Source organism: Solanum verrucosum, unplaced genomic scaffold (genome assembly GCF_900185275.1).
Source record: "Solanum verrucosum unplaced genomic scaffold, falcon-dt-bn FXZP01000278.1, whole genome shotgun sequence".
Taxonomy (NCBI): domain Eukaryota; kingdom Viridiplantae; phylum Streptophyta; class Magnoliopsida; order Solanales; family Solanaceae; genus Solanum; species Solanum verrucosum.
In genome coordinates, this window is record NW_026020332.1 from 3,068,861 (window position 1) to 3,090,986 (window position 22,126).

The 22,126-nt window shown below is 36.0% G+C and overlaps 3 protein-coding genes across 3 annotated transcripts in view; 2 read left to right on the top strand and 1 right to left on the bottom strand.

Annotated features, from left to right (window-relative positions):
• The window catches only part of LOC125836142 (vacuolar protein sorting-associated protein 54, chloroplastic-like), a 30,088-nt gene extending 24,705 nt beyond the window's left edge, over positions 1-5,383 (top strand). The window contains exons 16-20 of the mRNA XM_049515228.1: positions 363-524; positions 1,427-1,494; positions 3,640-3,720; positions 4,639-4,863; positions 5,302-5,383. Of these exons, the coding sequence (XP_049371185.1) occupies positions 363-524; positions 1,427-1,494; positions 3,640-3,720; positions 4,639-4,771 (444 nt within the window). The 3' untranslated portion in view covers positions 4,772-4,863; positions 5,302-5,383. The remainder of the gene's footprint in view (positions 1-362; positions 525-1,426; positions 1,495-3,639; positions 3,721-4,638; positions 4,864-5,301) is intronic.
• Positions 5,384-6,219: 836 nt separating this feature from the next.
• On the top strand, positions 6,220-14,091 carry LOC125836287 (gamma-soluble NSF attachment protein). The gene is made up of 9 exons (XM_049515460.1): positions 6,220-6,370; positions 7,165-7,232; positions 7,329-7,413; positions 7,507-7,665; positions 8,947-9,084; positions 9,864-9,942; positions 11,371-11,450; positions 12,886-13,015; positions 13,745-14,091. Exons 1-9 carry the CDS (start codon positions 6,327-6,329, stop codon positions 13,847-13,849), a joined length of 888 nt encoding a protein of 295 aa, XP_049371417.1. The 5' UTR covers positions 6,220-6,326; the 3' UTR covers positions 13,850-14,091.
• A 345-nt stretch (positions 14,092-14,436) lies between these two features.
• LOC125836289 (subtilisin-like protease SBT2.3) lies at positions 14,437-21,894 on the bottom strand. The gene is made up of 10 exons (XM_049515463.1): positions 21,307-21,894; positions 20,543-20,696; positions 19,985-20,382; positions 18,891-18,986; positions 17,949-18,021; positions 17,523-17,805; positions 16,497-16,816; positions 15,914-16,184; positions 15,500-15,781; positions 14,437-15,000 (listed from the first exon to the last, which is right to left on the bottom strand). The coding sequence occupies exons 1-10, from the start codon at positions 21,570-21,572 to the stop codon at positions 14,579-14,581; spliced, it is 2,565 nt and encodes an 854-aa protein (XP_049371420.1). The 5' UTR covers positions 21,573-21,894; the 3' UTR covers positions 14,437-14,578.
• Positions 21,895-22,126: the final 232 nt, after the last annotated feature.

A 22,126-nucleotide genomic window follows, 5' to 3' on the forward strand; every position in this document is an offset into this window, starting at 1 on the left:
CAGCGTCGACCTTCTTGGGGTAGCCTGCTTCTGTAATAGGTTAGTAATTCATGTTGTAATACTCTTCCTCTAATAACCACGGGGTTCTGCTTATCCCCAACCATGCATTTTCCAGTTTCTCCTATTTTGTGAAATTTATTTCTTTTATCTCTCACATGACAATTGCATTTTGTCCGTTTCCATTTCTACTGTATAAACATAGAGGAATATGTTTGCTAGTTCTGTGTATAAATCAATCACTACTATGCCGTGGGCCCCAATCAAAAAGTTTTCTGTGCTGACTGCTGAGATTATCAGACTCATAATCCAAGGTTTTGGTAGGGAAATATTATTTTAACTCTAGATCTTTGCATGAAATTCAGGACTATAAGGTGCACCGAGATGAGATACACTCAAAGTTGGTGCAAATAATGAGGGAAAGGTTGCTGGTCCACCTCCGTGGGCTGCCACAGATTGTTGAGAGTTGGAATAGGCCAGAAAATACTGATACACAGCCAAGTCAGTTTGCTCGTTCTATCACTAAGGTACAAGTTATACTGTAGTAAGCCCAATTCTTGCTCCCCATTTTTGTTCCACCCCTTCCTTATGTTTGTGTCCTTGTGAATTTGCAGCCACTTTTTTTAAATTGGTAACTTTGTGTATTTCTATCTATGATTAAGATCATTCAGTACATTGGTTGTACTTGCACCATATTTACATCAAAAGACTCTTAAGAAACTGGAGCTATTCTAGTCTTCTATAGGGAGCTTAATACATCTAGAATTTCAACAGTTTCTGCCGAGTGAGACTGTCTACACCAAAAACAGTGTGCACCAATAACTTCTCTAAGACCAAAATAGTTATCAAATTCTTCCAACTTATGTATCATGCTCTCTCTTTAAGTGCTATCTTTTTTCTTTCCTTCCATATGTATAAACCATATGAGAAACACTTGTATACAGGAGTTCTTCCTATTCTCAATAAAATTATTTACCTTGTTAAAAAAGAAGAAGGAAAAAGGCATAGACACACAATGGATTGCAACTTGCCATGTTTTACTCCAACCCTTCTTAATTGTAATGGATTTGGGTTTGTCAAGTGACAGCTAATTGACCTGAAATATTAATGGCTAAAAGTTCGAACCCTGTTTGAAATTTACAGGCAATTGGCTATTGCTGAGTTAGTGAACTAATTTCAAATATGACATTTCTCTGATATTTGATGCAATGTAAAACTATGCAAGTCTGCTCTCGTTTTCAATTGCTACCCTTGATGTTTCTTATCTTAGCCTGGAGGTTACAGTTTTACTTTGATTCTCTGTATAGTTGTTGCATGCAAGTTACTTTCTAATGTTGCTTCTTATGATGTTCTTCTTCTAAAATTTTGTGAAACGTTACTACTACAGGAACTTGTATCTAACTGATTTGTTTTCTTAATCTGTTTGAAGGAAGTTGGCCTTCTTCAACGTGTCTTATCTAGAACCCTGCATGAGTTAGATGTTCAAGCTATTTTCAGGTGAACTTTTAAACTTTTCCTGAATTTGTCCTGGGCAGAGCAAAAGAACCTTAGTCTTTTGGGGGGACTCAGAATAATCTTTTATTGGCAGCTGTCACAGCATTGTTCTTTTTTTTTTTTTTCCTGAAACTGGTAAGGTTGTATTCTTCAGCATTAAGGAGGGCATGCTGGCCACCACCAAAAAGTGTCAATTACAAACTTCTTAACAAATCTACAATCTGTTCTGTATCTACTATACACAACTGTTTACACCAAAAAAGTAGAGATACTATACAATTCCATTTGACCTTGTGTATGGAATTGGATCTATTGTCGAAACATCTACTATTCCTTTCCTTCCAAACTGACCACCATATACATGATGGTATTAACCTCCACCATCTCTTCTAGCTCTTGGTGCCTCCTCTCCTTACCCAGCTCTTCAACACGTTTGATGTACGTTCTGGCATTGTCCAATTCAGATTTGAGATGCTAAGGAACAAATTCCAGATTTGAGCAGTGTAATTACAGTGCAAGAAGAGGTGGCTGTTAGTTTCACTTGTCAAATTGCATAAAAAACACCTAGGGACCAGCTGTCTACCCTTCTTCTGAAGTACTTCTTGTGTTAAACAAACTCTCTTTATCACTAGCCAAGTGAAGCATTTCACTTTTGTAGGAATATCCCCCTTCCAAAAATAGTTCCAGAGGTGTTTTGGTCTCCCTGCCATCACCTGGAGACCTCTTCTGTAAGCACTGTTGACTGAGAAAAGGCCATCTTTGCTGTGCTTCCACAACATCCTGTCTGTAGCATTTGCGTTGATGATCACTCCGCCTAGCATCATCCCTAATATCTCAGACACCCTTTCCACCTCCCAATCATTGAGAAGTCTTCTAAAAACTAGATCCCAGCCCTGTTCAGTCCAGCAATCACCAACATTGGCATCAGGATTTCCACAAATTTGAAAAAGATCTGGAAAGAGATCCCTAAGAGGGGATTGATCTATCCAAACATCCTTCCAAAATTTTGTTTTAGTGCCACTTCCCACCTTGATATATAAATTTGTCTCCATTTGTGACCACAAGTTTCTAATTGATCTCCATGCACCCACACCATAAGGTTCTGTTGTGATCTCTGTACACCAAGGGTTTAACTCACCATATTTAGCTATGATCACCTCTTACCAGAGGGCATTTCTCTCTTCAGTGTACCTCCACAACCACTTCTTCAGTAGGCTCTCATTCTGTAGTTTCAAGTTCTTAATTCCCAGCCCCCCTCTGTCTTTGCTAAGTAGAGCAGTTTCCCAGTTTACTAAGCTATAGCCTTTTCCATCATTAGAGTACAAAGTAACTATGTTCTGAAATGCTACAGATGCAATACTACAACTACTAGTAAGGGCGGATGACAAGACATGCATTGCTACCTACTAGCCCCCTACCCTAATTTGTGTCCTCCATGGCCTTCTATCTATGTTCATGTGCTTGGTAAGCTGAAGCTGTGTTATGTTCAGTCTAATAACCTCTCCCCAATACTTCTTCGGTATACCTCTACTTTTGCTGAAACTATCCATAGCCAGCCTCTCACACCTCCGTACTGGGGTATCTTGACATATCTTGTTAATATTTTCTAAGATAAATTTTTAACACTTATGGACGAACATACAATCAGCTTTGGGGGTTAGACCTTCTTCTTGACCCTCCCGACCAAGATCTTCACTAAGTACTCATTTCTTCCTTCATTCACCATCTAGGATCAGTATTGGCGAAGTCAAAACATCCTTGTAAGGTTGAATTTTCTTGCTTCTAGGGAGAAGAACACACACTCTCTCTCTCTCTCTCTCTCTTTGGACCACAAGGGTCTATTGTACGCAACCTTACCCTGCATGTCTGCAAGATGTTGTTTCCACTGCTCGAACCCGTTTACCAGTTACGCCAAGGCTCCCCTTCAAGGACTCTCTCTCTAAAGCTATTCTATTTTTTCATTAGAAGCACTTATCATTGTTGTTGTTGGTGGTTGTTTATTCATTATTATATGTTCATTCTTTTCATAAGGTTTTCCTTGTTTTCATATATTCAGTGCTGGCATGAAGTAATTTTGCATCTATATCCGTTGCTTTAATTGACATTTAGTATATCAATTCTTGCTTAAAAAGAATGTCATACTTGCAGGCAAGTGGTTATTATCTTCCATTCTCAAATTTCAGAAGCGTTTTCGCACTTGGATATCAGCAGTCCACATGCTAAACAAAGGTATGGCTTCATTTTAGTGTGTAAAATGATTTTTTGTTCAGATACATCAATGTAATGCTGTGTAGTCGGATGAATTATTATTTTCTTTTCCCAAGAGCTAATTTATTCATCATTTCAACTTCCTAGAGTGCTTACTTTTCTTGTCAAAACAATAGTTCCATGCTAGTATAAAAAATATGGTCCATGCTATACCATACCTATTTGAAGTTCCTATAATGCCTACATAATGTACTAAGGCTTTTGAATCTAGGATACAAGAGGGAAAGAAAGAGCACCAGAGCATCAACTTAACAAAATGCTAGAATCCTGATAATGGCCAGAGAGACTCTGTATGTGTGTGCGTGTACATGCAATAGATTAAAAATCAATAAGTCGATATAGATATCTTTGGGGAGTCTTTATTTGAAGAAAGCATTTAAACATAAGTAGAAGAAGAAGAGGCATCACAAACTCAAGATGCATGAAAAAAGAAGAAAATGAAAATTTGGAAATGGACGTGTTGAGGAAGACTCCTAGTAATCACTTTGTCCTTCCTTTTCTTTTGTTGTGTTCTATACCTCCTTCAAAGCGTCAATTGCTTCTGGTTAACAAACACACACAAAAAAATCAATTGCGTCTGGTTAGATTACTTTGTGCCTCATTATTTAAAAGCGCACATTAAATGGAACAGCATTGCTTAACACATGATATGATAATCTCTCAATTTGCATTACTCTCGTCACTTTAAGCAACAACTTGATGGCATCTAGTAACACAAATATATCCTAGAGTTGAAGGCTGACAAGTTTCTTTTTTCTTTTTGTTCTTTTTCTTATTGCCTGTGTTTGTCATTCACTTCTTCCTCTGTTGATTGTTATGACTATTAACTTGTTTTCTCTTCATCAAAAATGACTATTAACTTATTTTCTTTTGCAACAGAATGTATTGCGATGTTCAGCATATTCTTGCATGTATCAGATCATTGCCTTCAGATAGCAAATCTAATCCTCCTAATTGGGGACAGCTTGATGAATTTGTGGCAAAAAATTTTGGTGAGGAAGTTGGTCAATAGCCTTGTAAAGTAGCCTGTATTTCATAAAGATCAAATAGGTCAATCTGACAATGCGTGAAGACTATGCAGCAACATTGTATAACTGACTTGAGGTATGCCTGGATTTTCTAATCTATTTATATGCATCACACTGAAGCTGCAGGCACAAGTGATATAACATAATGCAAGTTTGGAACTTGCGACCATTGTGTGATACAATGGAGGTATTTCATCTCTATTAATAACTAGACTAACTTTGACCATGACGGTAGACAAGTCTAGGGAACTTTGTTGTTAAAATGTAGAAATCAAGGAGTAAGCTAGAAATTACAGAAGTTCATTGATCAGACTTCTCTTAAAAATATGCTCCGATTATTCTTGTTTTTTATCTTCACAGTTCAGACGTAGTCCTAGTTTTCTTGTTTTACCTTCCTATGTACTCCGTAATAAGTTACTGAGCAGTATAATCTTACGCTCGAATTTCTCAAGGCAAATATCTTTTTGGAATTTTATCTTGTTGGTTACTCTCTTTAATTCTTGCAATTTTGCAGATGTACAGTCTTCTTACAGGATGTTGGTGTTTATTACCACAGCGGAATGAAGTTTTGAGGGGAGGAGTCCATAACAACAATTGATCAGACATGCTTGAACTTCATTATGATTGTATTCTTTATCCCAGGAAAATAGAATTTCTTTTTCCCTCTTTGTGTTTTTAGAGGAAAAAAGCACATATTATCGTATTCCGAAAAGGGTAAAACAATTTTCTGTAGTAGAGACCAGTGGGTAGTGTATATTGTATACTTGTGAAAGCAAACTGTATGTAGCAAGGCCTTCCTTAAGAGGTATCTTTGGACATTTTAATCCAAAATAAAGAGTGAAACTTTGTTTCCATTATCTCATGTCTTGTAATATCTTATAGAACTACTATAATTATACAAACATAAAGGAATCTTTAACTAATCTTATATTGAATATTGTATAAATTCCTTATCTAGCACCTCTTCAGTAGGACTAAGTAATTATTCGATACGAAACATACATATTGTAATGACTAATAAAAAAAAAAGAGTTGCAACAGAGTAATTTCAAGAATTTGAAAAAAAATAAGGTGCATTCTTACTTTAAATTACTCACAAATTGTCAAAAATAATTTCAATCTGAACTCCAATTTCCAAATATTATTATTAACTTTGAAAAGTAAAGCTATTTTTTTTTTCCAAATTTCACATAGGTTTCATTTACAGCTTGTATTTTCTAGAGCGGACGAGAGATGATGTAGAAGCTGCTATCTTTCTTCATTTTATTGTTAGTAATGCTAGTAGGAATGCAAATTGTAAATTACTCGAAACAACATAAATAAATAAGTTGATGAAAAGTATAAATTTAGAAACTTAAAGGAGTGTATTGTAAATATCATATTGATTTGGGTCAAAAGTTAAGACACCAAACATGAGGGGCTAACTGCGGAATTAATCAAAAGTTGCATTTTCCTCATAGGGGTCCCTGCAAATGCGGAACAAAACCGGATTCTCAGATTGACCGGAGAAGCAAGAAAGGAACTCACAGCACATCAGCCATGGGTTCCGATCCTGAAAAGTTGATCAGCAAAGCCGATAAACTGTAAGAACAACCCCCCCCCCCCACCCGACCCCAATACCCATCTCTATAAACTCTGCATTAAAGATACAATTTTTGCTCTGTATTCAATTTTGTCAGATACAATTGTTTTTATATAAAGATACAATTTTTGTTATATAAAGATTGTTATGGTTGTATGATCAAGTCTGTGTAAGAGGGGTTCCTCTTTCTTTGAGTTGCTGGTGTGAAGATGGTATATTACAACACATATACACAATCTATGTACATGTAATTTTTTAAGCTGTCTATAAAGACCATATTTTGGTATAGTTTTTGAAATTGTTGAATGGAAGTGGTAATGGAATGTGTCTGCTTTGTTCCCCTTGTGTGATGATTGAACTAAGATAATTTCCATTTTCTTGGTGAGATTTGATTTTTTAGTAGTTATATACACCAAGCAGTAAAAATAGTGTTTTGATCAAAGATTGGAGGATCTTGATTACTATCTGTGGTCTCTATTAATGTTAACATTTCCTTTTTCTGTATCAATATCTAGATTAGGGACTTGAATGATAAAATTTCCATTAATGTGCTTGATCTGACTTCTGAGAGATTAGCTGTAGTTACAGTGATGCAAAATACCATCTCCGAGATTTTGAATGCTGGAAGAATGTTCTGTTCCTTTAATGTGAAGACAAAAAGAAGCCTTTGTTAATTTAATACTTGTGCTGTTCCGCCTTTAAAGTTTTTTTACCTTTTGCCACTTGAGTTAGGCCTTGGGGGCATTCCGCCTTTTAAGTTTTATGTAACTATTATGTGTTTCCCTATCTATATAGGACAAAACTAAGTTTTACCAGGTGGAGTATTGATTGGAAAAGTGCTACTGGTTTGTATGAGCAGGCAGGTATGTACAATGTTCGTGAATAAAACAAATATTACATAAATATGGAAACTTTTAGCATGTTAATTACGTGACAGATACTATGTTCATTCATTACAGCTAATGGATTTAGGCTTTCTAAAAGTTTTGAGAAGGCAAAAGAAGCATTTGAAAAAGCTTCAAAAGGACAAGAGATGCTTTCCTCGTATCCTTTTCCCCAATTGGTTTCTTTGGATCTTCCTTCTTGTTCTTCGATTGAGTCAGTTTTGGCTTTTGGGATCCTTCACTAGTAAATCAGGCCTTGGGATGCTGCTAAGCATATGGAGTCTGCTGCTACCATGGCAAAGGAACTAGGCAACTGGAAAGAAGTTGCTGACTTTTATAGAAGGGCCTCTGAGTTGTACAATGAATGTGGGAGGGCCCAACCTGCATCTGACGCACTTGGAAAAGGCGCGCGGTATGTTGCTGACTTATTTGGCTGCATTTGTCAAAATTGCAGCGGTAGTATTTTATGCTATATAAATTATAATTTCTAATATCGTTGATTTTCTAAGTCTTATCTGATTACAGTTTTAGAGAATCCCTACTTCTAGAGAACCCCTTGTTTAGTTCTGGAAAACGGGCCTAAATGGAGCAGAACATATATGGGATTAATATAGTAGCACTAACTAGTACGAGATTGAGGTCTAGATTTGTTGAATCTGACTATACATTATTAGTCATTAAACCGGATCATTACTTACGATAGAGTTTATGCGGAGTTGTTTGGACATGCGATTTAGATTTCTTAAGTTGTATTTTTTTCTCATAAACATGAAAACACCACAAGTTGTGAAAACTATCAAAAAATTTCCAAATTCTTATAAAAATTTACCAAATGAGCAAACCATAGTTCATAAACAAGATATCGAAGTATCCTAAGTCACTGCATTGATAAATTGCATATCTCCGTGTTTCTTTTTTTTTATATAAAAGATAAATGTTTGCGATTACAATCTTCCAAATATACATAATTTTATGAAGATCCACTAGTCAATAATAGTAGTAACTAGTTATCTTTAATATAATATTTTCACATGGTATGGACAATCTCTTTAAGCCGAGCATGAGTCTTTGTATGCAAAATTTAAAATTATGGATCTTTTTTTTACAAAATATAAATTTATGGGTGAAGTTTTACATTTAAAAAAATAAATTGAAATCAAGCTTTGTTATCCCAAATCATATGTTTTTGGAGGATTTGGGATTTGAAATCATGATCCCAAATAGCATATCCAAATGCTTATTTGATTACTTGACTTCATATCGCATGTCCAAACACAAGCTTAATGTAATGTCAAATGAGTTCATCGAAAAAATTGAATCTAAATATAAGCTAAACTATCATTAAAAATCAAATTAACAATATATAAATCAAAGTTAATATAACGCTACATATTTGTGAAACAAGGAAATGGAAAAGGCGGGTAATCACTGGCACAATCCTACAGTGCCAGGCTGCCAGCTTTGTGTCTGACATAAGTCTAAATTCCATGCCTAACGTTCCCTACGCCTTTCTGTTTCCCTTACAAAACCTGTTCGATGGGAAACTCGGTTAGAGAGGGGAGTTGTTTTGATGGATCTAACAGTTTTCTATATGTTCTAACTATAGATTCCTTCTATGTGTCTGACACTTTCTCCTTTCGCTTGAGATTGAAACATTGTATCGTATATGATTAACAAGTTGTTGATGTTATAGTGCTTTAGAAGATGGAGCACCTGATGTAGCTGTTCAGTTGTATACTGAAGCCTGTGCCATTCTTGAAGAGGACGGGAAGGAACAAATGGCCTTTGATCTATATCGTGATGCTGCAAGGGTTTATCTGAAGCTTGAAAAGTAAGAATTACACTCAAGGCAGATGTTACTTTTAGAAGTTAGTGTATTGAAATGTATTAATTTAGTACATTTCAACGTCTTTCTTTTCTTTTCTTTGTTTCCTTCTGATGAAAAAAAGTTACTCCCTCCGTTTCACAAAGAATGGTCTAGTTTGACTTGGCACAGAGTTTAAGAAAATAAAGAAGACTTTTGATCCTGTTGTCCTAAATTAAAGTTAGGTCAAATGTACAAAATTGTCCTTTAATCTTGTGGTCTTAAACATGCCACGTAGAAAGGTGAAATTAAAATGTTACCAAAAAAAGAAAGAGGTCATTCTTTTTTAAACAGACTAAAAAGGAAAGGAGGTCATTCTTTTTGAAACGGAGGGAGTATAACGTATCGAGCTAAAAAGGTCACAACCAAGTTGAGTGATTTGGCTTTTTATATATAAGAATTTTGTTAAGTTATAGGCCTCCCTGTTGCAAACCTAAAACAAATAAATAGAAGTGTCACATCTTCAAATGCTTAACTTTTAGATGGAGCGGGTCTGCACCATTCATTAATATATCTACTAGAGGTCCTGGTTTTGAGCCTCAGATACAAACATGATATCAAAAATATTTTCATGTGTTTGTAAGATTAAAGAGTATTAGACACACACATGAGAGTTGTATCGCAAACCTAAAGTAAATAAATAAAAAGTCTCGTTTCTAATAGTCTTATGTGCTTAAGTGAAGTGGTTTACACAGTACACTTCTCCCTTTAGTAAGTGATGATGACTTTGATTTCACCACATGCAGGTATGAAGATGCTGCAACTATCCTAATAAGTTTGGCATTAGCTGCTGACAAGTGCAGCGCAACACATAGCCAGTGCAAGGTTCGAAAGCCCTTTAGTCACATTTTCCATCTGCTGAACACTACTTTGACGTTATCTTGTTTGTTTACTGGAAGAAAATAATTTATAGCAAAATCCAAGTTTGTTTATGTCATAGCCTTTGACACTAAGAAATTTCAGTCTGTGGTTTCTGCACTTCAAAAAGAATTATTAATTTCCTTCTCAAAAAATTAATACTGCAATTGTTCATTAGCTACAACTATTTGCATTGTGTTCAAGCTATATAAATAGGAGTTATTTGCTTCCTGTCAAACCATCACAGGATCTCTCTCTCACACACACCATCTTTTTGTTCGTGCATTACATATGGAGCCAATGAAAACCATATTGACGTGTCCTCTCTTGTAGTTCTTCTACTCTTGTCTCTTTTATGCCTAAACGTCACATCTACTGCTTATATTTGAATGTTCTTTTCTTAGACATTATTAACGAGTGATCTGTAGTGGAGTGCATTATTCAGTTTTAACAAAATATACTGATAGCAGTCCTTGGGTTATTTGGACTGATCTAATCAGTTTCTGGATTAGTTTTAGTTTAGAATTTAGGAAATTTTGATTTTTTTTGGTTTGGTTTCTGAGTTTCCAATTAACAATGGGTATTGTTGAAGTGTGCGACCATCTCATCTAAAAGCTTAAGCTGTTAAAGAGAACACACTTTTCTTATTTAATTATATTCTCAACACGTCCCCTCATGTGTGGGCCTGATTCATTTTTAATGGACCAAGCACGTGAAAATTCATTTTAATATTGGTGGCAATACCATGTTGAAGTGTGTGACCATCTCATCTAAAAGCTTAAGCTGCTAGAGAGAACACACTTTTATTATTTAATTATATTCTCAATGGGTATAATAAAAAAATTGAACTTATGTGCACATATATAGTGCTAAGACTAAGATTTTTGTGTATGCTTTTTGTCCTGTCCTTTTAGCCTATTTCTTTTTCCTTGTCTCCTCCTTTTGCTGAATAATTCTCACTTTGTTTTCTTGGCTTTGTCACCATGATCTTCTCATTTCATGCAATTCTTCAAGCTACTGAGGAGAAAGTTTCTCAGGAGGATGTGATTATGGTTTCAGTTCATATGGGCCCTATTGTATTCATCCTGTTTGTATTCTTCCTTTGTTTTTTCTCGGTTTTCTTTTTCCTAGAGAATATCTAGTCCTTGGTAAACACATGCAATGAATGTTGTGCCGGAGTGGATCTCCCCGATTTTGTGTCACAATCTGTCGATCTCATATCTGGGTCACCATTCTTGACTCGTCTCTTCGAGATACATGTGGCATAAATTTTTAATTTAGTGTTAAAATAATTTTATCAGTAAAGATAAATATAATGTTAAAATGCTTGAAAATCCTTACCACTTTTGAAGGTTTCAACCTTCAGCAATTGCTAAAGTAATCAATTCCTTGCAGGCTTATCTTAGTGCAATCATTGTGTACCTATATGCCCACGACTTTAAGCAAGCTGAGAAGTGCTACAATGATTGTTGTCAGTAAGTTACTTACGTATTCATGACTTTTAGCAACTAAGCTACAAGAATTTTTGTTTAATTCTCCATGTAATGTTGTGTTTTACTTTTTCATCGCCAAAGTTGGAAGTCGAGAGCTAATGGAGTCCATTTCAGAAACGTTATGCATAAAATTTGGTTTAGTTTATTTTCAGTTTTGCTACACCTAAATGTCTACCTTTTACCAATACATATGCATTTTAAACCACTTCTCTGATGTGTTATCAGTCCCGTTAAATCTATTACAGTTTCTAGTGCAATACAATCTTTATCTTGTGAAGTTCACTGTTTAGCATCCTTGTTTTCATTTGCACATCTTTCTTTATGGTGCTTGGGGGTTTAGGAATATGTCTTATATGGTAAAAACATTTTACCTTGTCGGAAGAAAAAATGTATTGTATGTGGAAAACCCAAAGAATGTGCAGTTCCAAAGTGTTCTTTGACTTTTCCAACAAAGTGATCCAAGGATGAGGCGTACAATGATGTGATTTATGTTTTTACCATCTCAATGCATTTCCTCTACTGCCCTTTGACGAGCAACTTCTTCAACCTTGTTTAACCTGGTTACTTGAATCCACTTCCTTATCATGAAGTCAGAGTGCCAGATCCTATACTGCAATCACCTGGGTTAGTCCAACTTGGTGATTTTTATTGGAAAGAAATTAGTCAATAACTAGGCATCTCTGGATTGTAATATACTCATCATTTCCCTAGAATCTCAGAGTCCGTCTGCTTAGATACTCTTTAGCTTGTATTTTTCTTATTGGACTTAACATTCATTCATTCTTTAAAATCATCCCCCCATCTTCCACATGCATGGTTAAGGTAAATGATGTTTTCTTGTGTCATAGCACAAGTTTTATTGAAAAGGTCAGTACCAAGAGGTTAGTTTACTCCTAGTTAATATAGAATTTCTTTCAGTACCTAAATAAATGTGGTTGCTGCAAATTTTTGTTCCCTGGTTCAAAATTCTTTCCCTTTATTATAGAGCAGTAAATTTATGCCCTTTAAGCTAATTGTACAAGTTCCCTCCTCTATTCTTGCTGTAAGGCTTTAGAAAATCACACAATTAGTATGTGCGTAAGTGGGAAGAATTAATTGTTAGAATATCTACTAAGACAATGATAGCTGAAACAGAGAAATATGGACCTCCAGAAACTTGCCTTTGTCTAACATCCTTCTATTTTGGTCTAAAATATCCTCTTATTTTTATTTTATCTGGTAGGTATCTGTGCACACCCTTCCTATTCAGCTTTTCGTGTTTATCTTTCTCAGACTGATGAATCTATATGGACAATTTATATTTCAAGATCATATTTTCTTCTGGAATTGATAATTTCTCTCATATTTTTAGTTTACTCATGATTTTATCAGGTTAAGTGATTTTACTAAAAACACGGGTGGTGGCTCTTCTTTGTAGGGTTGAAGTTTTCCTGAATAGTGATCAAGGTCGCTGTGCTGGTAAACTTCTTTCTGCATATGCTGATGGCGATGTTGAGGATATTAAACAGGTGTCACAATCAAGCACTGTATCAAATCTTGATCACACGGTTAGTCATGCAGTATCAGAGTTTGAGTCAAGATGATGAGTGCTAATTACTGTTGTACGCTTACTAATTTCGCATTGCTGAGAGCAGCTCTTTTTGACAATAAAGCTCAGTATTTAAGTGGAGAAGGGTAGAGGGACGGGCCCATTATCCACCAAGTTTAGAAGGCTGTGATTGGTTCAAAGGGTGGGTCGCAGACGGATTTCTTGGTTATAAAAAAATGTGTGTAAAATTTCAACTATTTGGCTGGGTTTGGCGCTTAGGCTTGTAGCATTTTCTTTATTTAAAATAGGTGGGCAGTTATAGGTTAGCTCTCAGCTTTTTGGTAAAGATGGTCACCAGGCTTCTATTTAAACTAGATTAGAGATTCCTTAATCATAGTGTTCTAGCTAAATCAATCGTCCCGACACAATATAACTTGTATATTCCCCTGATATTTATTCTCCTAAGGCTGTTTACTCAAATACTATTTTCCCTGCTTGCTTTAGAACTGCTTCCCAGAAGTGAAAGAGTCATTCATCTCAACTTAATTTTAAGCCGATCATTTTATCTTGTTTGGTCTGCATGGCTGTTTCATTTTCAATGCTTAATACTTAACACTGAGCATGAATATTTAATTTTCACTCGGACAATAAGGAAATTAAGATGTGCAAGCAAGAAGCATCATTTGTGTGATGTCTATGTGCTTTCTCTTTTCCCCTTGCTGTATTAACATAATTGCAATAAATCCAGATCATCAAGATTGCAAGGAAATTGCCTACAGGGGATGTTAGCGCACTCAAGAATGAAGCCATGAAAGACGATGAAGATCCTTTGGATGAGGATGATCTGACCTAAACTTTCACTAGTTGATGGAATGAGTCGAAGCTTCATGTGTGCTGAGTTTATGTCTGGAACATCGAGTCTTGCTTTTACTATCTATCCTGCTAGATTTGTCAACTATATCATGACAAATTGTCTGAGGAAAACCCTGTACAGAAGAATCTCACAAACCCTCCTTCCGTTGATTGCTTTGCAGATTGGGAGCTTTTTCATGAATATAATTTATTATTGGGCAATCTTAGCAGTGTGGTTCTGTACTGTATTTATGTGAATTAATAGAACTTATTCTGGAGATTCATCTGCTCCTATTATTCCTCCAGCATTGACCATAATGATGGTGTAAAATGTGTTTGTCCATCTAATACTTGAAAGTGCATAGGCTTGATCTATCAAATGATGCTTCTTGCTTGACCATATGTTTGTCCAAAAAAAGATATTGCTAAGTTTTGGTTTGATAGATCAAGCCTATGCATAAACACACAAGTGTAATACTTAGCAATATCTTTTTTTGGCGGCCTTGTCATATAAGTGTAAAAAAAATATTCCAGCCACTATGGAAACAGAATTTATTTTTCCTCAAAGGTGAGAACAACAATAATAAGTTCGTGAACAAAATCATATCATACTTATTTATCATCAACAAATAAGTTATCTACATTTAAAACACATTTACAGAGCCTAACAAATCAAAAAATTGGACACTCAACAATATTACAAGAAAAAAGAAAAGTGTTATCAGCCGAATCAGCTATTAGTTGTGTTGTATGAAATTTTTACTACGACTGACAAAGGAATATTTATAACATGACCCTGGTTTCCAAATAGTCCAATTCTTCCAAAGCTTGGTGAAGAGTTGTTCATAGTAGCATTAAAGTCAACATTCAAGACCTGTTGCTGCCCACACGCAATAAAAAAGCGTGCTGGTGTGACCTTTATAGAAGCACCATAAGGCGCACTCCAACCAACAACATATGTTTCATTGGCAGCAATGTTTATCAATGTTCTTTGAACTGTTCTGGATTGATTCAGTTTCGATATCGTGATTGAAGGTAAGTTCAGATCAGTTCCACTCATTGTAGATTCTCCACAGCTCTCACCAGTGTAATTCCGTACCATAGGTGCTGAACCATTTATGCCACAGAGGAATGACATGTAGTCGCTATAGCCTACATTGAAATTTTTCAAATGCCATATCAGAGACTGGCAGAAATGAAGTGATGCAACAATAACTACCAATTCTAACCCCTCTCCTTGTCCAAAAAGTACTAGTGATTACTCAAACTTGTACACGAGTCACGGAAATGTATATGTCTAAAGTAAATAAATAATATCTTACATAAAATACATTGTAATAGCTTAAAAATAATTGACTAAAGACTTGGTAGCATTCATTTTCTCCATGAAGTTTTGAGTGGTCTGCAGTGAGCTCTATCAGCACAAGTCAACAACATAGACCTTTCAAGTAAACCAAGTTCTAGACTTCCACGACATCGTGCTTAAACTAGTTTAAGATGTACTAATTTATCCAACACTACCACCAGTACAATCACAAGTGTGATATACCACAGCATCTGTCATTCATATTTTAATAGCATCTGATAACTAGTTAATTAATATTATAACCAATAGTCTCCTCAACTTCGACCGCAAAGAAGAGTAGCGTACCTGTATCAAAAATAAGACCCGGATCCAGTGCTGCAGTAGCATTCACAAATCCACTTCCCATGTCAAAAGGTGTCGCAGGAGACTGGTTTGAGTCTGGATTAGCATATGAACGCTGAGCCAATATGGGACCACCGTATTTGTCAGATAGAGAAGCCGTGGTAGAAAGTGCAGATCCAATAGCAGCAGTACTAAGATTAGGAAATTTCTGCTTAATCAGTGCTGCCAGACCAGCAACATGAGGGGCAGCCATGCTGGTTCCAGACATCATTGCAAAATCTTCACCTAAATATTGGATCAAGTAAACATAGGTAAGCAAATATATAATGTTATTTTCATTGATGTACAAGTAGAGCCCTTTTTCCTCTTTTGATAAGTAGCTTTACAGAACCTACAAGCTTTATTTAGTTAAACTACCTTCAAACTCAACCGAGTCCATGCCACCAGAACTCCAAGCTGCCCATATAAGATTTCCTGGGGCAACTAGGTTCGGTTTCAGTATGTCTGCATCATCAAGAAAACTATCTTCTGGATCTGGTCCCCGAGCAGAATAAAACATAACATTCGGAGCAGATAAGCTGAAATTTGCTTTAAGACCCCCTGAAATGCTTGCAACTGCCCCAAACCTTGTGATTTTCTTAGTAACTTCGTCTTGGTCCAGTGAAGAATTGTAGTACTGAAGTAAGATCTGCCAAATTACTTGAATCAGTAAATGCAAATTGCAAATAAATACTTGGGTGCATGGAAACAAAGCTTTGAATTAACTTGAAGCAGGCTGATGAAAATGTATGCATTTCTTTAAGAATTTCATCACACTTCTATGAAATTTCAAGTTTTAACTAGGGGTGGTAAAATGGACCCAGACCCATCTGTCCCACCCATAAGTTCCAAGAATGCATTCTCTATGAAGCAAAAGTCTTTATTTCTTTCTTAACATTCGTGTTCAATCAAACAGAGTCATATAAATCAAATGGAGGGAGTAGCATATTTCTAGGCATACCTTAGAATCATTTGCAGATGGAATTATGATGCCAGGCAATCTCATTGGAGTCGGATTGATTTGAAAACCAATGACAAAGGGATCCATGCAGAACACAACACCAGCTGCACTAAGGTTCTTCGCAGTTTCCAGGGCCTGTTTGATGGTAGAAAGTCCAAGCACAAAGCGGACAGAGTAGCTGCAAACTAACAGATTCCCTTGAACAAGAGTCTGATTGAAACTACTGGCATCTTGGCATTCACCCACATACATATCACTAGCAGCTGTGTCATTCAAAGCATGACTTGCCATAACTAGCGTGTACATGCTATCTGTTCCAGCTGCAGCAAAATACAGAACTTTTGAAGCCAACCATGCGACAGGAACTTCTTTAAAAGTTTCATAGAACCTTAATAGGCAACGGGCTAGCCGCCATTAAATTGTAGTAATTGCTGAAGTGGTGTGCAAGCTAAAATCAAACAACTTCTTTTGCGTCCAAAGAATGATGGTTACCTCATTTCATTGTTGTATCCAGAAGCAAACTAACCAATTTAGGCTTAGGAAAGAAAAGCAGCCTCTACAAGCCAAAATGTCTTGGAACATGCAAATGGTAAGTTTACTGAGATCATGATTATATGTTGATGATGGATGTATCAGAGAAGAGAGAACTAGAAACACTCGTGCTTGGTAAATGTGAATAGACCAAAAAATAACATGGGGATTTTTATATCAAGTGATTTTTATAGTGTCATTCATCTTTTCCAGAAATATTACTTAACCTGGAGTACTTTTTTGACTAATTGAGATAGGAGAACATATTTGGTTCAAAATTGACAAGAAAAATATCCCTTAATGGAAAAATATATAGGCTGTTTGTCCACATTCTTTAACATTTCTAGGTGATTATTGCTTGATCAAACACGAAAACAACCCCACAAAAGTCATCTTTCATTCTCCACGATTTTTAATTAAGACAAACTTCTGGAGCTTTTTTTTGACAAAAAATTATAAAGAATAATTACTGAATCAATCTACAAGATGACTTACGTGCAAGTCCAACTCCAGGTATTGTGATATTATTTCCCAGCACTATAGAGTTACTATACACCCTGTCATGGGTTGAAGCACCAACAGTGAAGATCCAAGGACTGAAGGAAGAAACACTTTTAGGTGAAGGTCCAGTATTGCCTGCTGCTTGTACTACAAAGATGCCAGCCTTAACTGCTGATAGCAAGGCCATGTCTATAGGATTAAAGAAAGTCGCAACACCAGGAGGACGCCTGTTTGGAGTGATTGATAAATTGATAATGTCCACACCATCCTGAGCTGCCTATAAATGAAACAGATAAGTATCAAAATGCTAAGGGATCAAGATCTTTTACTTTCTTCTCTCGTTTCTGTGAAGTCCAAACAACAAAAATACACTCCTTTCTTTAACCCTTTCCTCTCTACTCTCTAAAAATAAAAAGATACCTGATCTATAGCAGCAACAACATCTGCAGCAAAGCCACCAAAGCTCTTGTATAATGCCTTATAAACTGCAACGCTGCAAATATGAACCTGTGATCAGTATCTCATTCTATTTATAGGATTTGAAGCCAGAGAAATATTGTACCTTAGAAAATAATTCCAAATGTAAGACTAGTATACAGGAAAACTCAAATGATTGAGACATGCACACTATGGGAAGTTGACAGAGCAGATTAGAAGTAGTAGATTTTTTGTTTGTTTCACAAAGGGCTCACAACTCAAGCAGTTGCTAACTTCTCCAGGATCTAACTCCCATTGGAAACAACACATCCATAATTTTAGGAGTTCTTAAGTGATTCATAAACACCAGGAAGAAATATCAGTAAAGACGAATTCCTGCAGTAGTAGTCCTATAGGCTGAGCTCTAATCTAGTAATAACTGGCTTTTCAAAAGCCATTTGAAGTGTTCTAAACTGTTAAAGACACTTTAACTTCAGTTATTTTTGTATAAAAAAAGTACTTAGGCTAAACTTATAATCAGGAGCTATAGCTGTAAAAAAGGTGCTGCTTTAGCAGTCACTGCATCACATATTTCAAAAGAATAGCATGCCCATACAGACCACTAACAAACATCACAAAGAGAGAGAAGTTGTGGAAGAGAGAATAAGCATGTAAGTTGTTTGTAATCTAGAGTAGGCATACACATCAATACAAAGCACAGGCAACATCATCGGCATCTTTTTCAGGATCTCTTCCAAATAAACAACAACATACCCCATGACTAGTGGGGTCTTGGGAGTATACAGTGTATGCAGACCTTAACCCTACCTCACAGTAGCAAGGTTGTTTCCAAATAACAGACTATAACTACATGTTGAGCATCACAATCACCATAGTTATTCGTAAATCAAAAAGGGAAAAGATTCAACTTTTGAGGGTCCTTACTGTGCACGAGGAGCCATTCCACTAGCATCTCCAAAGTGATGTCCAGCTACAACAACAGAGATCCCATGGTTCCCTGCTGCAACTGAAGCTGTATGTCTGCACGTGGTTAAGAAAATTCAAGCCACTTGTAGTAGATATTACTTTTAGTAAACTAAAAATTCAATGAAATAAGCAACTACCTACTTGGAGAAAGCATGCCAATTATATCAAGAAGGTCTAAACCATCATCCATTTCCTTTCTTTCGTGAGTGTAACTATGTGTGTGTGTTGTCTATATATTGTGTGGGTTTAACTCTTTGGGATCCTCAAGGGTACGTCCATGGCTGTAAGCATACTAATTGTAGTCCAACGGAAGTACTTTAATATCACCAAAGTCTAAATAAAGTAACCCCCATAAGATAAAACAATCTTTTCAGCTATACAGAGGGAAGATGGTCTATTAGAAAATTCGAATCAACTTACTTTTGCTTCTTTCCCATATCAGTCTATACTGCAGGTTTGGTAAGTTATCCTACTCTGTACCAGATTTTGAATTTATGAAATTGCATGTTTTGCAGGTTACATGAAAAAGTTCTATCATAAGAAACAAAAATGGATCATTAGATATCTCAAAACAGGAAGCATAAATGAATTTTCAGAAAAAACATGATATTTGTGGTAGGCTTAGAAGGTTTCATGTGCCTATCATTTAATGAAGAATGAATATATTTGGTATGAATGTATTTGGTTATTCCGAATTCCCAATGGTTACTTGTGCTCAAGTCAACCGAGTGGAGAAAGACTTACTTCTATCGAAAGAACTTCCAAAGATTTACTTCTATCGAAAGAACTTCCACTTTTATAAGAGATAGCAAACAAATAAATTAAAACCAGGCGTGTAGATTATAAAATAAGCATGTCAACCAAGGGCAATTGCTTCTTCGAGACCAATTCCAACAAAAATCGAGATTGGAATGAAATACTAGTTAGACCCCAGCCACTTTGTTGGCACTAATTGATAGGACTTAGTTCTCTAGAAATTGCTGTGCTCTGCAAAGAGTGCTTAAGGACAAAAACCTACAGAGAAATGGTCCAATAAGGAAGATAAGACTTACGTCCCATGACCGTCACCGTCAAAAGGAGAAGCATAGTCCTGAGAAGTGTTAAATATCCCCCTGGTTATAGCAGAGGCTGCAAAATGGCGGGCACCAACAAGCTTCCTGTTGCAGGATCCAGATGGGAAATCCCGAGTGACCTCACAAATGCCTGAAAAATGCTGTGGAACAGGATAATGCCTCTCAGGTGTATTATCAGAGAAGCTGGGGTGCGTTGGATCAATTCCAGTGTCGATGAAACCAATCACAATGCCTTCCCCAGCAGTTTCATATCCACCCTCTTGAGCCCATGCCCCAAGAGGAAGACCTAGGAACTGTGGTGTATGTGTGGTTGCAGTTCTGACTGAGAAATCCAAAGCCACATTCTCCACTTCTCTCCTATTTGCAAGCTTGAAAGCCTTGAAAATATAAACATATGCATGAGTTGATATAAGAATCAAAAAACACAAGACCACATAATTGCTTAACTATCTAGAGTGTCATGAAAACCTAGCAACAAAAAAGGCAATGACAGCTGTTAATGAAACAAAATTTCAATACCACTCAATGATAACATACCTGCTGGGGAGTAACAAGCACAGCAAATCCATTGATCAAGTAGTGGTAGCTGTAAAGTTTCAAATACTTTTCTCCTCTCAATACCTTCCTCAATAAAGAATTGTGCATCCTTGATGTGGAGGAAGCATTGTGGGCATGTTTGTGTGAAATATGGCTGATTCAAATAAAGCTGATCAATGATATGCTAGAAAATAGTAAAGCTTCTCACTTTCACAGATATATAAAATAAGAAGACAGATGATGAGCAAACACACTAGTCCATTAATGCAAGAAATACAAAATTGTCAGCTAAGGACAAGACCACAATGTGATAATTGAGTAAGATTAAAACTTCTCCATTACAACTGAACAACTTAAACAATTTAGCTATGAGAGAGGAAGTGTTAAAGATTAAAACTTCTCCATTACAACTGGACAGCTCACACAATTTAGCTATGAGAGAAGAACTGCTAAAGATTAAAACTTCTCCATTACAACTGGACAGTTCAAACAATTTAGCTATCTGAAAATCTTAACCTAACAATTCATTGCACCGTGTAACTCGTCAATTACAAGAATTCCCTCTTTTAGCATACACAATCGAAAACTTCAGAAACTTTGGGCATTATAAAAGCTAATTTCAAGGCAGTAAAAGACTTGCATTTATAGATTCCCAAGTCACAGCAAAAACCCTCCATCATTTCATTGAACAAAACAAACTAACAAGAAAGAGACAGTTCTTTTCAAGAAGCATGGAAATAAGACAGCTAGTTAACAAACAATACCTTGGTTTATCCAGCCTACTAACATTTCCTGAACCATGATTCTTGGAATTGTGGTGATGGTGACCCTTCACTCTAAACTCCTCACCATATAAATGAGAAACAGGAGCTTGTTTCAGAGTAACAATATACACAACAGCATCTGAATCTGCATCATCCAGACAAAACCCACAAGTCACAAATACCCCCAACAATAGCACTACAAACAACAACTTAAAGGTGAAATCTTTTTCCATTTTGAGCTCAACCCACATCCTATAAGCTCCCATTATAGCAAAATCACAACAAAGCTACTCTTTTTTCACCAAAAAAAAACTACCCATTTGTTCCATTGGCAATTTCCAAGCTTAAAAACTCTTTCTTTTTCCAAGTACCACTAGAAGTGAAGTTCACAAATAAAGCAACCCTTTTTGCAGTATGTGGGCACTGATAGAAACTTTATTTGTGCTTTACATTAATGGGAACCCTCTTGCTATTGCCACCACCAAGAATTAGAAGGAGAATGAATACACCTGCATTAAATAATAAGCAGAGGAGAATCTGTGAAACTTTCTTGGATGCTGTGCATGTGAAGGTTTTATTTATTCATAATTATAAAAAAAAAATCTATAGTAATGGAATTTCTATTTTATCTTTTTGCTTTTTTTGTTCTTATACTGATGAAACAAAAATTGAAACATTTTCTTGTTTTGCTTTTGTTCTTTTGTGGTGTCTGAATTTATGCATATTGTCTTCTTTCTTTAACGGGCATTTTTATCAATAGTCTTCTGAATCAGTTCTTAGTTTTGGACTTTGGTATCATGTGATTACATCATAAATTCCT